Source organism: Pristis pectinata, chromosome 11 (assembly GCF_009764475.1).
Source record: "Pristis pectinata isolate sPriPec2 chromosome 11, sPriPec2.1.pri, whole genome shotgun sequence".
Taxonomy (NCBI): domain Eukaryota; kingdom Metazoa; phylum Chordata; class Chondrichthyes; order Rhinopristiformes; family Pristidae; genus Pristis; species Pristis pectinata.
Window position 1 is genome coordinate 13,387,766 of NC_067415.1, and position 23,823 is coordinate 13,411,588.

At 39.8% G+C, this 23,823-nt stretch overlaps 2 protein-coding genes across 6 annotated transcripts in view; both read left to right on the forward strand.

Moving 5' to 3' along the window:
• Positions 1-17,516, forward strand: part of tubgcp5 (tubulin, gamma complex associated protein 5) — a 53,934-nt gene extending 36,418 nt beyond the window's left edge. The window contains exons 16-24 of one of the 3 annotated variants that reach the window (XR_007957178.1): positions 780-962; positions 2,452-2,536; positions 2,636-2,756; positions 4,104-4,270; positions 7,909-8,034; positions 8,290-8,378; positions 11,876-11,976; positions 13,722-16,084; positions 16,193-17,516. Coding sequence is in view for 1 of the 3 variants with exons in the window: in XM_052026595.1 (XP_051882555.1) it covers positions 780-962; positions 2,452-2,536; positions 2,636-2,756; positions 4,104-4,270; positions 7,909-8,034; positions 8,290-8,378; positions 11,876-11,976; positions 13,722-13,768 (919 nt within the window). In the remaining 2 variants the exon portion in view is untranslated. Of the gene's footprint in view, positions 1-779; positions 963-2,451; positions 2,537-2,635; positions 2,757-4,103; positions 4,271-7,908; positions 8,035-8,289; positions 8,379-11,875; positions 11,977-13,721 lie in introns of all 3 variants that reach the window. The other 2 variants (XR_007957179.1, XM_052026595.1) reach the window with 2 other exon arrangements.
• Positions 17,517-21,190: 3,674 nt separating this feature from the next.
• Positions 21,191-23,823, forward strand: part of cyfip1 (cytoplasmic FMR1 interacting protein 1) — a 104,839-nt gene continuing 102,206 nt past the window's right edge. The window contains exon 1 of one of the 3 annotated variants that reach the window (XM_052025983.1): positions 21,191-21,620. The gene's annotated coding sequence lies outside the window, so the exon portion shown is untranslated. The remainder of the gene's footprint in view (positions 21,621-23,823) is intronic. The other 2 variants (XM_052025984.1, XM_052025985.1) reach the window with 2 other exon arrangements.

Consider the following 23,823-nt stretch of genomic DNA (forward strand, 5'->3'; position numbering starts at 1 on the left):
GAATTTGTACGTTCTCCCCTCGTCTGCGTGGGTTTCCTGCGGGTGCTCCGGTTTCCTCCCACATTCCAAAGACGTACGGGTTAGGAAGTTGTGGGCATGCTATGTTGGCACCGGAAGCGTGGCGACATTTGTGGGTTGCCCCCAGAACACTCTACGCAAAAGACGCATTTCACTGTGTGTTTCAATGTACATGTGACTAATAAAGACATGTTATCTTATCTTGTGTTATCTTGTATATAAACAGGCCTCAAAATTAGACTGTATATCTAGCTTGGTCTTTCATTCCTCCGAGAATAGGCAAATATTTAAAAGTCATTTTTGTTTTGAGCTTTCTGTGTTATAATTAGTTTTTGCTATGTTGCTTTCTATTTTTTAAAAAGAAAATTCTGTCGTGATGATTTGCCCTTATTGGTTGCATAATGAATTCCCATTTCAAGTTCTTGAGCTGCAATTCCAGATATCTGATATCCAAGACTGATTTGATTATTCTCTGGTGCAGTTAAAAATACTTTCTACCCAGACAACAGCAGCCTTTTCCTAGGGCTTCACATGCTGCAGTTGCCAGTAGTAAAGTAAATTGAGGTGCAATGAATTGTTAATTTTTTCTATGCTATGTAGGACAGACCACCTGAAGTTCATTCTCATTGTGTTCTTGCCTGGCTCTGGCTATTTACCCATTTGAAATTGTGGGAATTAAACCACTTTCCCACATCGGGAAATTTTTGAGGGCAAGATGTTTTAAAGACTGAAATGTAATAAATATCTGCTTTTCCCTGCAGGCTTGTGGAATATCTTCAAGCCATGAGAAATTTCTTTCTGTTGGAAGCTGGAGAGACCATGTATGACTTCTATGTAGCTATTTTTGATAAAGTAAAGGAGAAAGAATCCTGGCAACACTTGTCATTTTTAAATGCCCGGTTACAAGAAGCAGTTGGACAACGCTATCCTGAAGATAGCTCTAGGTTGGTTCACGTGTCTTTTGATTTCAAGAAGGTATTTAATCAAAGAGATGATCAGAACTAGAGCCATAGATTTAACATAGTCACTAATACATCTCTTGCGGAATAGGGAATGGTTATAATAAGGAACTCACCATAATGGGGAACTCCCTATAATCAGTAATTAAATTGACAAGCATAGGTGCACTTGAGGGGAACAGATTCTAAAAAGAGAAGTGAAGAGATGGATACATTAACAGGGAGTGACAGAGAAGATATTTGGATGAGAGGACTGTTTAGGTCATTGAATATTAAAATGGATTTTTTTTGCTCCATGGTCAATCACCTTACTGTATATACTATTAACAACACAAGATAGGGAAGTTGGAATCAAACTTCCTTTGAGATCACTAAGGCCAATCTCTATGTGGTGAGGACTGAGTAATCTCCAAAGGTGCACTTGGGGGAAAACAAATCTAATCCTTGCAGAAACAATATGAGTGAGACTCCAGACCACCTCTAATCATTCCATTCACAACATGTTGGTAGTTCCATAAATTTAGAGGCAGATTTATTTGAAGCAGTATTTGATCATTTCTAAAAGCAAAAAAAAATGCAGATGCTGGAAACCTGACATAGAAACAGAAAGTATTGGAACTAATCTGTGTGTCCCCCAGCATCAGTGAAGGTGAAATCAGAACCTTAAATTATTTGACATTTAATTATTTCTATCTCTATTTTCACTCCAAATTTTCAATGCAGTTTTAAATTAGAAAGTTGTGCAGCACAGAAATGGGCCCTGCAGCCCATCAAGTCCACACTGATGATCAAGCACCCAGATGTTCAGCTGACTTTCTTATTAAGACAGTGAAGTTACCATTCCCCTCTGAGAGAATGTTGCATGGAAAGAAAGATAGAGCATTTATAACTGAGGTACTAAACCATTATACACCCATTTACTGTTACATACGCACATGCAGCAACTTGTCTGCACAGAACCTTTCAAAATAGACAAGTTGACTAACACATTAATTTATTGTTAATGATAGTTGAGGGCTGAATGCTATGACCTCGGAGAGAATCTGATGTACTTCAAATGGTACCATGAGATCTTTTGTTTCCACCTATTTGAATTTGTACCCATGCTTCACCAACGACACTTTAGTTCCAAGACTGATGAACTGTGGAGAACTGCATTTAAGTTGGTTAATTGTAATTTATTCCCTATTCTCCAAAATCTTGTTCGAGATCAGGATGCTGAAAGAGTTTCTTCTCAGTGGGCTAGAAATACGACCGGCAAATAAGAATGTCCCTCGTGTTTTTCTTTTAAGTTTAAACTTACGTTCTTGACAAGCCAGTTAACAAAATGAGAGCCTGACACACAAGTCTTATAAGGCATGACCATCCACTGATTTGCAATTGGACTTAAGTGACTAATTCTTTTCCAAAAATTATAATTTGTTTATAGTTTGTATTTCGCTTGATGCATCTATTTTTGAACTTTCATTTCTAGGTTGTCCATTTATTTAGAGAATATTGACATCGTCAAAAAGAGACTTCCTGTGCATTCTATTGATGGTCTGACATTGAGCTACAAGGTGTGTTTAAGATTCTTTCTCATGAACATCTGAGTATTAGTTTGAATTGGTTGCAATATTGCTCAAAAGGTTGCATTTTCTTTTCTCTCTTGAAAACAGGTTCCTTGGCCTGTTGATATTGTTATCAGTTCAGAATGCCAGAAGATCTATAACCAAGTGTTCATACTTTTGCTGCAAATTAAATGGGCTAAATACAGTCTTGATGTTCTGAGGTTTGATGGTAGGATGGAATTAATTTTCATTTGAAAAATTTACTTGTAGCAATAGGGCCAAAGGGCCTGTTTCCGTGCTGTAATACTCTGACTCTTAACGCCCCTAGATAAAAATAATATGCCCTATAATGTTCTAAAAGCATTAACGTGCGTTAAATACATTAAAATATTTAAATACTATTGTCATTGAAAACCTGCTTTTCTAATAAGAGCATTACTGGTAGAGGAATGAAAAATATTTTTATCCTTTTGATCTTTGTGGAGATGTAAGTGGTTATTACCAGCATCAAAGTTTTGTCATCTCCAGATAAAACTACTGTCTTGCTTACCTGATAAGCTGTTGCCAACAGTTCTACGGTAAATGTTTCTTTATTCTTTCCAGTTCCATTCCTTTGAGATGCATTTTTATAATGGTGCTTATCTGAGCATGCTTGATTTGCATGAAGCTACTTAAACAAAAAAAATCTGCATTTGCAACTGTATTCCAAATTATGCATGTCATTTTATTCAATGAAGTCTGAGAGCTTTAGCAATTTGCTGTAATTTTGAATAATTCCTGGTTTTAAACCTTCTCCCTGAAGTGGATTTTTTTCTGAGTGTGTAGAAATTGTACCAGATGAAGAACAAATTTAGTCTGCCTACAGCTAATCAGAACTTAAGAAACAAGAGCAGAGTTGGCCAATCAACTCTTTGAGCCTTTTCCACCACTCAGTAAAATCAATGAGCTTTGAAATGGTATGCATAATGTTGGTAAAAGTCTTTAGTCTCTTCCCCTTTGAAAGGATTTGGTAATTTTTTTTTATATATGTTCGAACTTTGAGGCATTTCCAATAGCTCATGGGTGTTATTGACCTGTAGACACCAAAAAGAAAATAAGCTTTTCATGCTTGGTCAATGAACTCACTAAAAACCTCTCCTTCAGCAGTTGTTGCCATGCTTTGTCCCTGGGTTAGTGAGGAGGAAATCAATTCAAGAATATCAGCCCCTTTTTCCCCCCCTTTTTTTTAATCTCATTTAACCTAATCTTGTGTTTTCTTTATTTTCTCTCACCATTTTAGCGCTAGTTTATCTAAGTTTAATTTAATGAAGAAGTAGATTATTGATCTTGTCATTACCCAAGGTGCCAGATGGCCTGCTGTCTAAATTTTCAACTTGCCCTGCAAGCAATTTGCAGAGACAAAAAATTGAACTGTAAGGTGAAGAAAAAAAATCCAATAAATAGGGAATAAGAGATGTGTCAGGCTCTCCCAAACTCCGTTCCATGGGGATTTAAAATGCAGCTGTAATGTTGTATGTAAATTGTGAAATATAAAATTATTTTATTTACTTATTGTTCAAATAATATGTAATTACAGAATGTGATGAAGCTTATGATAAACCACAAGCAACTCTACTGAAGGATTCCAGTTGGTCATTTCAAATGCAGAAGACATCTGTCAGACAACAAATTCACAGGATGTTTCTGCTTAGAGTTAAACTCATGCACTTTGTCAACAGCCTACATAATTATATAATGACTAGGGTGAGGCTTCCTTTGTAAATAGGAAAAGTTAAATTATTATAATAATTGTTCTAATGCAGTATAAGCCATGCTATTCTTGCCAAAATTTTTAACATTATTTTGATCATTTTTTCCTGGTATTTGTCTTTGACATGTTAACTTTATGAAAGCTTTCTTTGCAGCTTAAGCTTATTTTCACTTGACAGAGAATTTATTAGTTTGTTACTGCCCTTAATTTTTTTTGCACATCTTTCCCAATGTAAATTTTCCTGAGGACTATTAGCTCTTTGTCACCTATTGTTCTAGGGTAGTTTACCTTCCTTTTAATGTATAAATTTAGTGTTACAAATCAGTAAGATTGTGAAAGAGGAATTTAGTTCATTTATGGCATCTATTATTAAGTTGATGTCCCCATATTGATTTTCCTTCTGAACTCCATGTGCCTAGTACTACCCACCACTTCCTGCCTACAACACAATGTTTGTATAGCTTTGAAAAACTTAACAAACTAACCCCCAAAGTGCAGTAAGTTAAACCCTAATTCAATTTTTCCCCTGCTTTATATTTATTAAACTTTCTGGCACTTGAGGTTTGGAAATAGTTGTAATTGGACTGTTGCCTCTTTGACGGATAAATCCTAAACTAAAATATTTAATTCTGATATTAATAGCTACAGGCAAATTAATGAGAAAATTACTGGAATTTTGTGTCACCCTAAAACTCCCATATAACAGCAATACAGGTTGATGTTTAACTGTCTTTGCTTTATTCATATTAAAGTTTGGTTTCTAGTTAATTGTATCTAACAGCATGACAAATCTGTATGCAATAGTACATTCGATCACTGAAATTCCATTTTTCTTGTATGTTAAACTAATGTAAGAAGTACTGAATCTTAAGTTTGAAGTTTATCATCCTAAGCATTAAATAACCTTAAGGAAATATAATTCTGAAAGCACTTGTTCTCCCAGGTGAGTGAGCCTGGCTATATATAACCTTGCATTGTGAAATTATGTCTCTTGCGGAAACATGGTTAATGTATGGATGGATTCCAATAGGTGTTTGATTAGGTTCCTCCTAATGGGCCTGTCATCAAGATGGAAGGCCATGGAATAAAAGGGGTTGTAGCAGCATGGATAGAGAATTTGCTAAGCATCAGGAAATAAATTGGTAGTGAAAGTTGGTCTTTCAGACCAAAGGGGAGTCTTAGAGCATGGAAGCAGACCCTTTGGCCACCCATGACCAAACTGGACTTCAAGTAACTACCTAATCCCATTTTCCAGCACTCTAACCATAATTTACTATGCCATGATATTTCTATGCTCATTTAAACACTCAAATATTGTGAAAGCACTTGTCTCCACCATCTCTTGAGCAATGGATTCCAGATTTCATCCACTAAAGGGAGAGACCAGATAGGCTGGGTTTGTTTTGCTTGGAGTGGAGAAGGTTGAGGCAAAGCCTTGATGAGGTATCCAATATTGAGGGATATAGGTAGTGTGAGTTCCCTCTTTCCCACCTCCCCCCCCCCCCCCCCCCAGCAGAGGTATCTACATCCAGAGGGCATAGGTTTAAGATGAGAGGTAGGAAATTTACAGGGGATTTGAGGAAGATTTTGTTTTGTACAGTGAAGGTCTCCAGGGATCAGTACTAGAGCTACTGCATTTCTAGGTATGTATTAATGATATAGATTTGGTTGTTAAGGACAAAAATTCCAAATTTTTAGATGACAAAAAACTTGGAGGGGTAATGATTTGTGGGGGCAATGATAATAAAAGTAGATTGTGGAATGGATTGATAGATGAAGTTTAATGCTGAAAAATGTGAAGTGTTGCATCTTGATAGGAAGAATGGGAAGATTGAAAGCTTCTATTGTCAGAGGGCACTATTTTAAAAGAGGTAAGAGATTAGAGGGATCTGGGGATATGGATAGTTCAATGTGGCAGAACAAGTTGAGAAACTGTTTTAAAAAAGATACTGAGCTTTAAGATATCTTTCTTTATTAGTCACATGTACATCGAAACACGCAGTGAAGTGCATCTTTTGCGTAGTGTTCTGGGGGCAGCCCACAAGTGTTGCCACGCTTCCGGCGCCAACATAGCGTTCCCACAACTTCCTAATCCGTACATCTTTGGAATGTGGGAGGAAACCAGAGCACCCGGAGGAAACCCACACAGACACGGGGAGAACGTACAAACTCCTTACAAACAGTGGCCGGAATTGAACCTGGCTTGCTGACGCTGTAATAGCATTACACTAACCGCTACACTACCGTGCCTGCCCTTGATGCTTTGAGTAGATGCAAAGTCAACATGGAGCTTTATAAAACACTGGTTTGCCATATTTGTCCAATTTGGTTGCTGCACTTATGGAAAGGTGTAAAAACCTTGGTCGGGATACAAATGTGATGCCAAGGATGAGGGTCTGGGCTTTCTGTAGATGGACTGGAGCAGCTGGGATTATTCTCCTTGGAATGGAGGAAATTACCAAGGGATTTGTTGGAGGTATTTTAAAACGTGAAATCTGTTGACAGAATAGATAGAAAGAAACTTTGCATTGGCAGAGGAGTTAAGAGCCAGGAGATGAAAAATGTGAGCAAAGCAATATAAAGTGACGCAAGGAAAATATCTTTCTGCATCAGGAATCTGCTACCGGTAGAGTTCAAAAGGGAGCTGGATAATTATCTGAAAGGAAGTAATTTGTGGGGCTATGGGAAATGTCGATTCTGTGGTTCTGTATCTATTCTTAGTCATGATCAGATAGGTGCACTCAAAATCATGTTTCTTCATAACTTTTTATTTGACCAATTTGTTTCTTCACCCTCTCTCCCCTCCCCCCAAAACAAAAGATAAAAACATACATACTATATGAACATTGGAATTAGAAGCAGGAGTAATTGCCCTCACAATTGATCTGATTGTAATATCAACTCTGCAATGCTGCCTACCCCCAGTAACCTTTCATCCCCATGCTTATCAAGGATCAATCTGTATCTGCCTTAAAAATACCCAAAGACTCTGTTTCCAATCCACCCCCGCCTTTTGAGGAAGAGATTCCCAAACACTCATGCACCTCTAAGAGAAAGCTTCACCTCATCTCTGTCTTAAATGACGATCCCTTAGTTTTACATTCATGCTAAAATAGGTTTTATAAAAATAAATTACACCATCAACCAAAAAAATGTATAGTGTTGACAATATATGCATAAATTGTATGTAGTTTACATTCATATGCTTTGGCGACCTGTTACCCTGGAATACTTCTGTATTGTTTATTAAGCTCTTCCATATTCATACTAGAGGATGCATAATTTAGTGGGCTTTGGGTGCACTCATTTGATTAGAAGGAATCCTACACTGATAAAAGGCATCAAAATTGAATCCCAAAGAGATTCAAAGGTTTCTGTATCCAGCAAACTTCCTCAGTGTTATAAACTTGTAAGTGCAATTATATTTAATTGTCATATATTGTGAAAGAAATATTATGTGTAATTAACAAAAAGTTATTATAACAAGCTTCATTTTTAATATTTTAAAATCCATGGATTTTTGTTTCAAAGCTCTGATATTCACTATAATGTTCATCTGTTTATACATGTTGTATGTTTTTAAATATGAATACCTGTAACTGAAACCAATTGTTCTTTACTATATTTTTAGATATTACATAGTACAGGTCTGGAGTTTCAGCACCAAATTGAGGAAGCTAAAGATCTGGACCAACTGATAAAAATTCATTATAGATATCTATCCACAATTTATGATCGTTGTTTACTGCGGGAAAAGGTAAGTTCATTTGATTGTTCTGATTCATGGTTTTGGAGGCAAATATTAACCATGTAACAATTAATGGGGATCTTTAATTTTAGTAATAATTTTTGGTGAAAAATTGTTTCTGTAATCACAAATGTGGCCAGTAAGCAATTATTTTATTAAAATGAATGTTTTCAAATCTACCTAATATATTTCAGTTATACTAATTTGAATAGATTATACTGTTAAATGTAGTATTTAATAAATGTGTTGTGAAATTTCTTTCAGATAAGCTTTGTGAAGGAAGCGATCATGAAAGTTTTGAATTTAGTTCTAATGTTTGCAGATCGTTGGCAATCTAGTTTAGGAGTTTCAAAGTACGTAGTGCATTTTTGACTCTATTTTTGGCTTAAAATGTTGGCAGTTATGCTTCAAAATTCTCCTTTCAATCGTCCACTCATAGATTGCAAATTCAACATTCCTGAAGGAGCCCAGCTGTTGTTTTGTGTTTTGCTGAATTTATATTGAGTAATTGTTTTAAAGAGAAATTATACTGATACTAGTTGTATTGTCTATATCACATTTTGTATTTAATTGCTGCGAATGATCACAAGACAAGGGAGCAGAAGTAAGCCATTCGGCCCATCGAGTCTGCTCCAAGGAAAAGGGAAAAAAGAAAAAGAAATGAGAAATTGGGGGGGTGGGGGGGGAGCAGGTGAAAAAAAACCTATTCTAACCCCAATTTCCGGCCTTATCCCCATATCCCTTGATACCCCGACTATTTATATATCTATCTATCTCTTCCTTAAATGCCTCCAGTGATCTGGTCTCCACTGCTGTACCTGGCAAGGAATTCCACAAATTCACTGCCCTCTGGCTAAAGAAATTTCTCCTCATCTGTTTTAAACCTGTACCCTCTAATTCTAAGATTGTGCCCTCTGGTCCTGGACTCACCCACCAAGGGAAACAGCCTAGCCACATCTACTCTGTCCAATCCTTTCAATATTTTAAATGTCTCTATGAGGTCCCCTCTCATTCTTCTGTACTCCAGTGAGTACAGTCCAAGAGCCGACAAATGCTCATCATACGTAAGCCCTTTCATTCCGGGAATCATCCTCGTAAATCTCCTCTGAACCCTCTCCAACATCAGCACATCTTTCCTAAGATATGGGGCCCAAAACTGCGCACAGTATTCCAAATGAGGCCTCACTAGTGCCCCGTAGAGCCTCATCAACACTTCCTTACTTTTATACACTATACCTCTCGAAATGAATGCCATCATGGCATTCGCTTTCTTTACCACCGATCCAACCTGGTGGTTAACCTTTAAGGTATCCTGCACGAGTACCCCCAAGTCCCTTTGTACTTCTGTACTTTGAATTTTCTCTCCTTCTAGATAATAATCTGCCCATTTATTTCTGTTTCCAAAGTGTACAACTGCACATTTCTCAGCATTGAATCTCATCTGCCATTTCCTTGCCCATTCTCCTAAACTATCTAGGTCTCCCTGCAACCTTCCTGTCTCCTCAATACTCCCTACTCCTCCACCGCAAACTTAGCCACAAAACCATTTACTCCATCATCAAAATCGTTAATGCACAAGGTAAAAAGAAGCGGCCCCAACACCGACCACTGCGGAACACCACTAGTAACTGGTAGCCAACCAGAACGAGATCCTTTTATTCCCACCCTTTGCTTCCTGCCAACCAGCCAATGCTCCACCCATTCTGTTATCCTACCTGTAATTCCATGACCTCTCATCTTATTAATCAGTCTCTTAACTGATTAGTTAATCTGTTCCTCAACTTCTCTTTATTTTCTTGGTCTTGGTGCTGCAATGATACATTCCAATTATTTGGGCTGTTTTTGCATTATATTTTGAAGTAGTGACAGCCCAAATGAAATTATAGTCAACACAGCTTTGTGCGTGGGAGATCACGTCTCACAAATTTGATAGAGTGTTTTGAAGAAGTAACCAAGAAGATCGATGAGGGCAGAACGGTAGACATAGTCTATATGTGCTTCAGTAAGGCCTTTGATAAGGTTCCGCATGTTAGGCTGCAGTAGAAAGTTAGATCACATAGGATCCAGGGAGAGCTAGCTAATTGGATACAGAATTGGCTTGATGGTAGGAAGCAGAGTGTGATAGTGGAAAATTGTTTTTCAGACTGGAGGCCCATGACGAGTGGTGTTCCCCAGAGGTCAGTGCTCAGCACATTGCTATTTGTCATCTATGTCAATGATTTGGATGAGAATATGCAAGGCCTGGTAGACAGTGAAGATATTTATCAGGATTTAGAGGGATCTTGATCAGCTGGGTAAGTGGGCCGAGGAATGGCAAATGGAGTTTAATTTGGCTAAATGCGAGATGTTGCATTTTGGGAAGACAAATGAGGGTAGGACTTTCACAGTGAACGTTAAGTTCCTGGGGAGTGTTGTAGAACATAGGGACCTAGGAGCACAAGTGCATGGTTCTCTGAAAGTGGCATTGTAGTTAGACAGTGGTGAAGAAGGCTTTTGGCATTCTGGCCTTCATTAGTTAAGGCACTGAGTATAGAAATTGGAATGTTATGTTGCAGTTGTACAAGATGGTGAGGCCACATTTTGAATATTGTGTTCAGTTTTGGTCACCCTGCTATAGGAAAGATGCCATTAAGCTGGAAAGAGTGCAGAGGAGATTGAAGAGGATGTTGCCAGGACTGAGTTATGGAGAGAGGTTGAGCAAATTGGGACTTCATTCACTGGAGCGTAGGAGAATGAGGGGGGAATCTTATAGAGATGTATAAAATCATGATGGGCATAGATAGGGTCAATGTGCACAGTCTTTGTCCTAGGTCTGGGGAATCAACTAGAGGGCACAGGTTTAAGGTGAGGGGAGGAGATTTAATAGGAACCTGAGGTGCAAGTTTTTTACCCAGAGGGTGGTCAGTATATGGAATGAGCTGCCAGAGGAAGTGGTTGAGGCAGGTACATTAAAAACATTTAAAAGGCACTAGGACAGGTACATGGATAGGAAAGGTTTAGAAGGATATGGGCCAGATGCATGCAAATGGGACTAACTTAGATGGGAATCTTGGTTGGCATGGACCAGTTGGGCCAAAGGTCCTGTTTCCATGCTGTTTGTTCTATGACTCTATATTGTCATATAAATTTTTTTCATATATTTGAAAATTCTGGTGCTCCAGGTATAGAAGAACAGTTTCCAAATGATGTGATTTTTATTTTGATCATAGCTTCAGTGTTTTTAAGAGGATGGTCTCATGAAGTATATTAATTTCTGCATTAATTTTGTCAGTTATTATCTAATTTGAGAAAAGTTTTTTGGGAGCCATGCATTATTACCTGCAGCAACACACACAAATCTGGAGGAACTCAACGGGTCAGGCAGCATCTTTGCAGGGAAATGGACAGTTGATGTTTTGGGTCATGAAACGATTCGTAATCCAGATGAAGGGTCTTGACCTGAAACATCGACTGTCCATTTCTCTCCACAGATGCTGCCTGACCTGCTGAGTTCCTCCCAGCTTTTTGTGTATTGCTCCAGATTCCAGTATCTTAACTCTCCCGTGTCTCCATCACACATTGTTGCTTCTACATTTTATTTTGTATTTGAGCAACAGAAGGAAGCTTGCAACTATATTGTTTGAGGGTTCTTGGCAACCAAAATATTAAACTGAATCATTACAATTTTTACAGTGAGGTGTGGAAAGCTGGTATAAATTGAAAACTATGATATAATATTCTAATCTAAAGAAATGTATAGATATAACTGTAGTTTCTATATATTTCACTCAGAAATATATGGAAAACGCAGCACTTATCTGTGGAACTGTTTCTAGAGCTTAACTTACATGTCACAACCTTTTATTTTTAGGATTGAGTCTATTGAGAAAATGGAATCTGACTTCAAAAACTGCCACATGTTTCTGGTGACAGTACTAAACAAGGCTGTTTGTAGAGGATCATTTCCTCACTGTAAGTTGATGCTTTTTTTTTCAAAAATTGTTAGGATAGCCAGCAAGTCTACTCTGGATAAGGGGTTGATGTCTTCATGAGAGGGTGAATTGTCGAATGCAGTAACTGCCAAAAGAAGAAAAATATCTATTGTTTCATTTTGCTTAACCACTACATTGGGTTTTTATGGAACAGCAATCCTTGTGCGTTCTTCAAAGAAAATATTTGGGCTCATTTTGATGTAATAGATACCCTTTTAAATCAAGGAAGATAACTGTTCTCCAGGTTTTATTTTTACTTCAGTACCCAATGATTGTCATAATAGCTTAACTGAAATCAGCTTAACTGATATCAGTACTCTAAATCAGCTATTACAAATATCAATTAATTAACTGTGGTAATTGTTTTTTGCCCAATTGACTCCACAAGCTGTATTAAGAAATCAAATGTGTTTTGAAACAAAAACATTATTCTAGAAATATTCAGCAGGTCAGACAGCATCTGTGGTGAGAATGTGTACACAAATGCCTTACCTGTTGAGCATTTCCAGTATTTTCTGTTTTCATTCCAAATTTCTGGCTGATGCATAATGTAGGCTTTTGTTCTCTGTTTGATACTGTTTTTGAATTTATTGGAAACAATGCCTGTTCTTTAAATCACGCCATGGAGTTAGTGATTTGCATATGAGCAGCTAGTTTGGATGTGTGGAATTCTTTAGAACTTAGGTTAAACCAACATTTTAAATTCAGTGCATGTTGCAAATTTTAATGGGTTAGTTGTGCTAATAATTGGTGCCAAGAAATGGGAACCTCATGGGTCCCTGCCTGAGCTGCAATGGATGATGAGATATAATCAGGGGCTATGGTTAACTCCCAACAAGGTAATGTAGAATTTGAGCAGGGATTAGTGCGTGGATTGTGTCTTAATTCTTTTAGTTGCTAAAGCATCCTACAGATAATAATGGCATGGGAGCAGGCTGTTGATTCCAATTTCTGTTTGGTGGAAGTTAGAAGAAATAAGCCAACATAAACTGGGGCCAATAGCCTGATTCTGTTTTGGTACTCTGCTCAAGCCAAGCATTAATTTTAATCATACAGGGTATAATTCTCTGTCCCTTTTTATTCTTCCTTTAATTCTATTCTTCACTGTTGACCTATTCTCTGGTTCAATAGTTGTTCATGTGTGGAGATGAAAGTTTCTCTCACTCATCACTATTAAGGTGTTTCAGTGAATCTTGACCCTGTCTCTTTGCTCTTGCTCTCAAAACACTGAAAGCACCTTTTGTAATTTTTAACACCTTCATAACAGAAGGACAAGTAGGCTATTAAGCCCCTTCTTTCTGTTCTGACATTCAATAATTTTTTACCTCTGCTACTTTTCTGCACTAACGCTGTTTCCGTTGATTCCTTGCAGTCCTAAAAATCTTGATTATGAAAGCACACTGCCATCTCCTTCTTAATTCTAAGGAAAGAAGTCCAATTTTTTAAATATTCCTTTATTTCTGGTTTCTTGTATCAAGTTCGTAAATGAGTGTTGCATGTTAGTAAATGAGCATAGCTTCTCAAAGTGTGGAGAGCATAAAGTTAGAAATGTGTGATGTAAATAATTTTGTAGTGAAACATTGAAAATAAAACACAGGGAACTGAATAGGTAAATTTGCATTTCTGATTCTGCTTATTGAATTTTATTAAAATTTACCTGCATTGTTTATAGTAAAAATCAATTATGACTGTAATGGATAACCTGATTTCCTTTTAACTCAACAGTGGAATCCTTGGCATTATCCTTAATGGCAGGAATGGAACAAAGTTAACGGTGGTTATCAGGAAGACACTTTGACAAAGCATTGCATCAGATTATTTGCATTCCCATTGCGTAACACCTAAGGTCATCAGACTGCCGTGTGGAACCCTTTGAAATAAAGTTCATAAAGTTGTGCTTGTTACTACCCTCAGTGGCAGCTGGTTACACAAAAGTACCTTCTAACTGTGATGCCATCCAAGAACGGTGGCTGTTATTTAACAACACATGACAGAGTCCTTTCAAAAACAAATTCAAAATGTAGGAACATGTGCTTCCAATGATTGGATGGCTGTTGAGTGGTATTAAGTTATAAAGTAACCTTACGAACTGATGCTAACTGTGCAATCATTTTCAGTAATGTTAATGTAGTCTCAGTGAGACGGGTACCTATTTAATATTCATTTCATTGTCTATAAGTGTTTATTCTGTAAAAAAAAAAACAAAAATTCTGGCTTGTACCTACTAAATAAAGCTAATGTAAAGTTAATCAAAGGCCGATCAGACAAAGGAAGAATCCGCATTAACTAAGCTGTGTTATGGTCATTGTGTCAATTTATGCAAATCTCAGCAGATGAGATTTTAGACTTTTAATAATTAGAAACATTTTGGGTTCAAAATGAAAGGTTGGCCCTGTTAATTTGTGTAGGTGACTTGTGATTTTATTGATAGCTGTTGAAAATGCAAAAGTCAGCAACTTTAAAAAAAAGAGTTGCAGTGAATGTTGGGGGGAAACATAGAATATTACAGCACAGTACAGGCCCTTCGGCCCACTATGTTGTGCCAACATTTTATCCTGCTCTAAGAACTATCTAACCCTTCCCTCCCACATAGCCCTCCATTTTTCTTCATTTATGTGTCTTTCTCAGAGTCTTTTAAGTGTCCCTAAAGTATCTGCTCCCACAACCTCTGCCGGCAGTGCATTCCACGCACCCACTGCTCTCTGTGTAAAAAAAAAAGCTTACCTCTAACATCCTCCTTGTATCTTCCTCTAATCACCTTAAAATTATGCCCCCTCGTGTTAGCCATTTTCACCCTGGGAAGAAGTCTCTGACTGTCCACCCAATCTGTGTCTCTTATCATCTTGTACAGCTCTATCAAGTCACCTCTCATCCTCCTCCTCTCCAAAGAGAAAAGCCCTGGCTCACTCAACCTATCCTCATAAGACATGCTCTCCAATCCAGGCAGCATCCTTGGGATAGCAATAGATAGGACAAAAGAGAATGTTTGTAATGGGGTGAGACGAGGTCAAATGAGTTACTGGTGGCAGTTGGATGGTGATTACGCTACTTTGTGTTATGGTTGCTAATGTCAGACCTGTAGGACATGCCCAACTGTTCAAGCTAACTAAGGAACTGAGGCGTGTTGTCCTGCCACAGCTATTTCTCTTTCCTATTTATCCCCCCCCCACTTCCCTGCAAGTTAAAACTAACTTGTTTTTTCTCTCTTTCCCAGTTCTGACAGAGACTGTTTGACTTGAAACAATAACTCTGTTTCTCTTTCCACGGGTGCATGTTTCCAGCATTTTCTGTTTTTTGTTTATGTATTTCCAGCATCTGCAGTTTTATTGATTTTCATTTAGAAACAAATGAGAATCTTTTAGTTTTTTTTTAACCAGAAAAAGTTAAGTGACAGCATACACACGCATTCACCAGAATTCAGCTGTGTAGAATTGCAAATGTCATTTGGCCTGTTTACACTTTCACAAGAGTTGATGTGTTAGTCACAGGGGAACTGAAACTGCTCTGCTTTTCACAAAATTAAAACAAAACTATATACTATAAATCTCTCAAATCTTTCTCCCTCACTAGGTTAAAAAATATTTAAAATGATACATAAACATTTTGTTGATCATCAAAGAATTTTTGATGGAGAAGGAGAGTTGTTTCTGCTTTTGAGTTCATAGATTCAAATTAGCATTTCTATTTTCTGCTCTATGGGTTGCTCTCTGAGTTCAATGCTGCCTTTTGTGGTTTTAAGTCAGATGGAAAGGGACAGTTGCAAAATTAGTACTGGACAAAATTGTACATTAAACAATCTGTCCAAAAAATTATTAATGCAAAATGTTATTTATGTTTCTCTCCTTGTGGTGCATGCTGGTAAAAATGTCCAGCATGTTGTATTAAGTTTTGATGCCTGGAAGATGAATGATCTACATTTACAGGTTTGTGTCTTTTAATGGAAACAGCTTTAACTGTAATTAGGTGTAATTTATAGTGGTTAATTAATCTACCAGCAGGTTTTTGGGATGTGGGAGGAAGCTGGAACACCAAAAGGAAATCCACATGGTCATGGAGGAAACATGCAAACTCTGTACAGAGCACCCAAGGTCAGGATTGAATCCAGGTACCTGGGGCTGTGAAGTAGCAGCACTAACTGCTGCACTACCATGTCGCCTAACCACTCAAATTAATTAACTTTTCTCATTTTCCTGTAGGATTGATTAGTAGCTGAAGGCCTCCTATTTTGGATTTTCTCATGAAAATATTCTCTTCACAACACTTATAATAATTCTGAAGATCTCCATCATGTGTCCTACAAGTCTTCTATTTTCTGAAGTAAATGTCGCAACCTGTTCCCAATGGGTGTAATTTCTTTGTTTTGGTACCATCCAGTAAATCTTGTTTGCACTTTCACCAAACTCCAGATTCATTTTTAATATGGAGACCTGAGCAATGCACAGAATTGTAAAGCTCAGCCTTACTCAAGTTCGGTATATCTTTGCTGCTGATTGTAACAGAACAAAAATTGCTGGAAGAACTCAGCTAGTGAAGTAGCATCTGTGGAAAGAATAAAGGGATTACAGTTTTCAAAACAGAGCTGGGGCCAAGACAATGGAGATAGCCATGGTATAACAGAGGTGGACTTTAAAGAGATGTTGATATAAGGGTAATGGCAAATAAGTTGGATGCATAAACTCCATGAGTTACCATGTCTCAATTAGTAATTTAAATTGAGGCCTTTTGAAATCAACAATACAACCAATATATCAAAATCAATGTAAACTTTATATGTGATAGGCTTCAAATTCTACAGAGCAGAGTCACATAATGAGTAAAAATGGCTCATTACTTTCTGCTAGGAAACTATTTAGCAAAGGACATGGCAATTGCCTTTCAAGGAAACTATATCCTACTGATAATTTTCCATGGAGGATTTTTTGCCTTCCACCTTTTAGGCAGTGATTCATTTTGTTTTCTTATTCCCATGCAATGTGAATGTAAACATTTCTGCACTATTTGTATTCCTTCCTTTTCTGACATTAATTTGCACATTGATTGGACAATGTTTCTCTTCCTGCTGCCTAATGTTTAAGAGGATGTACGTATTTTATCATGCAGTAAATATTTTTGTCGTTGGCCAATCATTTCTCCCTGGAACCTTTGTAGGTCTTAAATTTGTCCTTGTGTATTTCTTCAGCATCTCTGTATCAGTTCTGCTTCCTGCTTCCCATTCACTTTGATGTTCTCACACTGGCCAAAAAGTAGGAAATCTGAAATAAAAACATGCAGGGAAATCAGACAGCATCTGTGGAGAGAGAAACGGATAATGTTTCAGGTAAATGACCTTTCATCAAAGTTCCCCGCTGTACCAAGTCAAAAAAAATGTTGGACTATCTCGTTTATACAGCAGGGAAGAATGTTTCAGACGTTTTCTTTTCACAGCCTTTTGATTTAATTTGCTAAAACTTGGTTGTTACAATATAAAGCTGAAAATTAGATTAACGCACTGTCACATTTATTGGTATTGGTTTATTATTGTCACTTGTATCGAGGTACAGTGAAAACCTTGTATACCGTTTGTACAGAACAATTCATTACACAATACAGATACATTAAGGTAGTACAGGTAAAAACAAATAAGAGTACAGCGTAAAGTTTGTTGATCAAGATATTTACATTTATTTTTAATTCATGTCCTACATCCTAAAATTTTGAAGGAGGTGGCCATGGAGATAATTCCCTAGACTCTAGATCGGTTCCCACAGATTAGAAGGTGGAAAACGTAACTACATTATCTAAAGAAAGGACCGAAATGAGAAATGGGAGACCATAGGCTAATTTGCCTGACATCAGTTTCTACTACTTTGTTACATCAGTAACAGAGTAGTAGAAATCTATCACTAAGGAAGTGTTAACAGGCCATTTATCAAATTATAATAATGTTGGGCAGAAAGGGAAATTGTGTATGGCTAATCTTTGTTTTTTATGGTTACTGTATATCTCATGAGGGAAGACCTTTTGGTGTGCTGGATCTGGAATTTCAGTATAGAGTGCCACATATGTTATTATTTTGTTTAATAAACTTATGGTAAAAGAAAATCAAAAAACTTCAGATGCTGTAAATACAAAATAAAAACAGAAGATGCTGGAACTACCCAGCAGGTCAGGCAGCATCTGTAGATAAAGAAACAGTTCTGAAGAAGGGTCATGGATGCTAAATGTTAATTATTTCTCTTTCCACAGATACTGCCTGATCTGTTGAATGTTTCCAGCAATTTCTGTTATTTTAGATCTTGGTAATGCAATGGCATGGATTAATTGGCTAATGGACAGAAACCAGAGTAGGAATAGTGAGTAATATTCAGGTTGGGATGCTGTAAACAGTGAGCTGCTGCTGCTAGAAAAAGTACATGGGCCCTTTTCACAAACTATATTAGTAATTTGTGATGATGGGACCAAGTGTAATATATCCAAGGTTGCTGATAATTCAAAATTGGGTGGCAGAATGAGTTGTGAGGAGGATGCAGAAAAGCGTCAGAGGATATAGCCAAATTAATTATAGACATAGCTTTTTCCATATTCTATAACAGAAATACTGACTGTAATACAGGAAATATAGCACCCAGTTCATACACACCCAACTGTCATAAACAGCATTGTGATGATAACCAATTAAACTGCTCTCGTGATAATGTCTGAAGGATAAATATTGACTAGGACACAATGGGAGAGCTCCCTTTCTCTTCAAAATAATGTCATGCAATCTGTTCCATCCATCTGGGAAAGCAGAAGGATAAGAAAATGCAAAATATTTCTCAACCACAGCATGCATCAAAACATTGTATCGCTAATGAAGTAAAAAAGCAAAATATGGACAACATTAGGAGAGCAAGAAAATAAGTTTCTTTCAGAGTTTGTGTAAAGAACATGTTTGTGTGCTTTTAAAATCATGGAAAGTTATGTTAAAATCCGAGAGGTTGGGTGAGGGAAGAAAAGCAGGTTAAATGGCCAGAATAAATCCAGGCTGTTGTGTAGTTCTAAATAATTAAATATGGGGAATAGTGGGAAATGGTTAATTGAACAGGTTAAAAGTTAACACAATTGTTTATAAAATTTTATCCGTGTATGGTGGTATGCAGGTTAATAGGTTAAATCTGCAAAATGGTGAGTTTTCAAAATTGGAAAATCATTTTAAAATGAAAGTGTGAACATTTTTAATATAATAGAAAATCTGTATGTTGTAAAAAGTGAATTAATTTGATAGAATGAAAGCAGGTTTCAAACTATGGAAAGCCATTTTAAGAGGAAAGAGATCTTTCACCCTGCCATGACTACCATCATGCATTGTCAATCTGGCTGTTCCACCAAGCCTTCTGCTGCATCACCTCAACAATTCTAAGCCGGTTTTCCTTCCAGCGTAAAATTGAATTTCCCCCATGACAATCCCTACTAGTGCATTCTAAAGTCTAAGCACTGACTATGTAAAAATGTTTTGCTCATGTGACTTGTGATTATTTTGTCAACCTTCATTTTACATTTCCTGATTCTTGAGCATTCTGGCAATGGGAGCATACTCTCTATGTTTACTGGAGCGCCTTAATGACTTGTATATTATGGATTATAAACCCACCATTAGGACTGGGACTGCAGAGGGAGGGTCATGAGACGGGTCAGAGGTGATTGCTAACCTGAGGGGGGGGGGAGGAGGAGGTGGGAGGGGGAGAGGTGGTGGGGGGGAGAGGTGGTGGGGGGGAGAGGTGGTGGGGGGGAGGAGGAGGGGGAGAGGTTGAGGGGGAGAGGTGGTGGGGGAGGGAGAGGTGGAGGGGGGAGGAGGAGGGGGAGGGAGAGGTGGAGGGGGAGGGGGAGGGGGGAGGAGGAGGGGGAGGGAGAGGTGGAGGGGGAGGAGGAGGGAGGGGGAGGGAGGAGGGAGAGGTGGAGGGGAGAGGTGGAGGGGGGAGGAGGGGGAGGGAGAGGAGGGGGGAGGAGGGGGAGGGAGAGGAGGGGGGAGGAGGGGGAGGGAGAGGAGGGGGAGGGAGAGGAGGGGGAGGGAGAGGAGGGGGGAGGAGGGGGAGGGAGAGGAGGGGGAGGGAGAGGTGGAGGGAGGAGGAGGGGGAGGGAGAGGAGGAGGGGGAGGGAGAGGTGGAGGGGGGAGGGAGAGGTGGAGGGGAGAGGTGGAGGGGGGAGGAGGAGGGGGAGGGAGAGGTGGAGGGGGGAGGAGGAGGGGGAGGGGGAGAATGAGGGGGGAGGAGGAGGGGGAGGGAGAGGAGGAGGAGGGAGGAGGAGGGGGAGGGGGGAGGGAGAGGTGGAGGGAGGAGGAGGGGGAGGGAGAGGTGGAGGGGGGAGGGAGAGGTGGAGGGGGGAGGGAGAGGTGGGAGGGAGAGGGGGAGAGGTGGGAGGGAGAGGGGAGAGGTGGGGGGGGAGGGGGAGAAGTGGTGGGGGAGGGAGAGGTGGAGGGGGAGAGGTGGTGGGGGGAGGAGGAGGGGGGAGAGGTAGGGGGAGGAGAGGTGGGGGGAGGGGGAGAGGTGGGGGGAGGGGGAGGAGGAGGGGGGAGAGGTAGGGGGAGGAGAGGTGGGGGGAGGGGGAGGAGGTGGGGGGGGAGGGGGGAAGGGGGGGAGGAGGTGGGGGAGGGAGAGGTGGAGGGGAGAGGTGGTGGAGGGGAGAGGTGGGGGAGGGAGAGGTGGGGGAGGGAGAGGTGGGGAGGAGAGGTGGGGGGGAGAGGTGGGGGGGAGAGGTGGGGGGAGAGGTGGGGGGAGGAGAGGGTGGGAGGGGGAGAGGTGGGGGGAGGGGGAGGAGAGGGTGGGAGGGGGAGAGGTGGGGGGAGGGGGAGGAGAGGGTGGGAGGGGGAGAGGTGGGGGGAGGGGGAGGAGGAGGGGGGAGGAGGAGGAGGTGGTGGGGGAGGAGGAGGAGGAGGAGGAGGTGGTGGGGGAGGAGGAGGAGGAGGTGGTGGTGGTGGTGGTGGTGGTGGGGGTAAGGGCGAGGTGACGGTTGGAAGGCATTCATTAGTGGTGGGGTTTAGAGAGCAGTCCAGTTGCAATGGAACCAGTGTTGCATAAACTCTCTCGTTCATTGCCTCCGTTTACTAAGCCCTGTGGTTTTAAACTACGTCCTCAACCCGCCTTGCCCTGACGAATATATTCCCTCATATCTCTCCTTTTTAGAACTGCGCCCTCCAGTTCACGGGGGCTGTTTTTTTTCCCCCGTCCTTCCCGTCGTGTGTGTGGCGCAGTCAACAGCATCCGAGTCCATCGAGCGCCATCTTCAATCAGGGAGTCCTGCTGAGTGAGCGGCTCTGACTGGAGACCCCGCCCTGGGGGGCGCATGCGCCGACTGCTCCGCCCCGGCTCCAGCTGCGTCGCCCGCTCGGTACGGGCGGAGGGCGGGATCGTCCCGCCGAAGGAGGCGCTGAGGTCGGTGAGAATCCCTGAGGAGAAACGGTGGGGGTGCTCGCCCAGCCCTCACCCCAGTCATACTAGTCGACGTTGGTACAGTGTGTGTGTGTGTGTTTGGTGGTGGTTTGGGGGGAAGAAAAGAAGCCATGGAACGTCCGGGCTGCTGAAGGGAGTCGGTGGCGGGAGCAGGAGGGAAGGGAAAGGGAGCGGGACGATTCCCGTGGAAAAGGCCCCAAACTCACCGCCATCACAGGTGAGCACTGCCCTTGCCAACGCTCACCGAGCCGTCGGTCCTATTAAAATCCGGATCCTCAACAACCCGTCTGAGATTTCCCTCCCCCTTCCCAGTATGTTTGGCGTGTTGGTTGTTGTGAATGTTAGGCTCAGGGCTGTGAAGCTGCCGTCGCTCTTTTATTTCCCTGATCCTTCCCCAGCAGGAGCTTGAAGTTTGTATCGATTTGAGGGGTTGGAGCCGGGAGGTTGTTGGTTGCGAGTGAGCCTTTTGGTTGAACTCTTAGTTTCCAGCCACACCTACAATTACTCCATGTCGGCCACTGGAGTCTTCAACCTCTGACTTCCCTACAAACTCAGTCAATTTCTTTGAAAACAATTTCTCATTACTCTCTTGCTTTTCATATGCTGCGCTCTTTCCTTTTAATCTCACCACTGACCAGATTTTAAGATGTTTTTAATGTTTCTATAAATATTTTGTTGCGCTATTTTTAAAATAATACTTTGACTCACGAACAAAATGAAACAGTCCATTTATGTTTAAAGAAATCATTCAAGCCGGACACTTATGAGTTACGGGGTATCAGACACCGTGCTTAAATTCACTTACAGTATTTCCTTTCAGAAAACCCACTGTATGGTATAAAAAGTGACATGCATGAGTAAGGCTCGGAAATAAAAATGGTCAGTATCCAAATGTTTGTGGAGAGATCTTTGACTTATGGAAAATTTAATGAAATGTCCTACCTGAGACGTTTAATTTTTCAGATCATCATTAAACAATTTTGTTTTTATTTTTGAACTCTAGGTAGTCTTAACGATAAATTTCCCCAGTTTTAAATGGAGGGATTTTCAAAGTAGTCTGCCAGTTTAAGATCAGCCCCTCTTTATATTCCCTTTTTAAATCCTCTTATTTCTGTTCCCCAGCTCACCTGCAGTGGGATATCTTTGAAATCTAGGACCCTAGAGAAGAGTTTTTAGTTAATGGGCTGTGGAAACCCTACCAGTGGAGTGACTGAGTGATTTGTTGGAGAGTTCCTCAAGCAAGTCCTTTGAGTGCTAGCGACTTAAATTATCTTCTTCCTTATTGTAATTTTAATTAATTTTTATATTTAATTGGGTATTGGTCCAGTTCCTATTCCAGATTATGAACATGCATGAGATAATTCACATCCCCATATTTTCCACTTGTTTTTATGTCCTTGCTCTCTAAACAGTCGGAATGGTAGCTCTTGGAGGGATGGCAGTTGTTACTGTTTTACTTCTATACTACATAAGTTTCCACATTTATTCAACACCATTTGGGGCCAATTTGTAATGATCTTGCTGTCTGAAAATACAGTAATGTTGTAAACACTCTTAGGCATTCCTTAAATGTTGAGAAAGATACAATTTTGTAGAGTAAGCATGTAATTTTTCTTCAGGTTTCCAGCATCTGCATTCTTTTTGCTGCAATTGCTGTGTAATTTGAGAATTGTTGCATTAAGTAGAAAATTCCATTTTTTTTCTCCTTCAAGGGCTGATTTAAAAGGTCATAGTAATCTTCGCAAAACTTTGTGTATTATGAACAAAGCTGTGTCCGTAGTCTTGTGGTTGAACTTCTTGTGCTTTTCTCAAAAGCTATCATAGGGGAACCCACTTACAGATCCATCTTGTATTTTTATTTGAAACATGATTGCCAGTAATTGTTGGGAGTCTTTTGGGATATCAGCTTTATTAGGATGCAGAAAATATTTCCTTTCCTTTTTTTGTGTAGAATATGCTCTTTATGGAGTCGTTTCTGGGTTGAAGGATCAGGCAATATATGGATCAATTTCTATAAAAACATTTGAGAGAAAAAATAAATTGCATATCTCAAATTGTTCCCCAAGAGAGACTTCAATTTTAAATTAGTAGTTAGGCAAATTAGTGGTTGGGTAAATGATGCAAGTTTGTGTGCAAATATTGCAAATTGATTTTCCAAACAAATCATTATAGAAAACCTAATGTGGCATGGAGCTAAACATATCCGACAGTCATTTATTCAAACAAAAGTTTAATGATTGACTGCACACGGTGTATGAGAGGAACAATTTATTTGAGTTGTTTATTTAAAAACTTGTAAAAACTGTTGAGAGACGACTAATTGTGTCAGTACAGGTTTTGTCTTGGATAATAGCTATTGAAAATGTGACTTGAACATGCATAATCATCAGGTTGTAATGGTCTAAATATTAAGTTGTAAT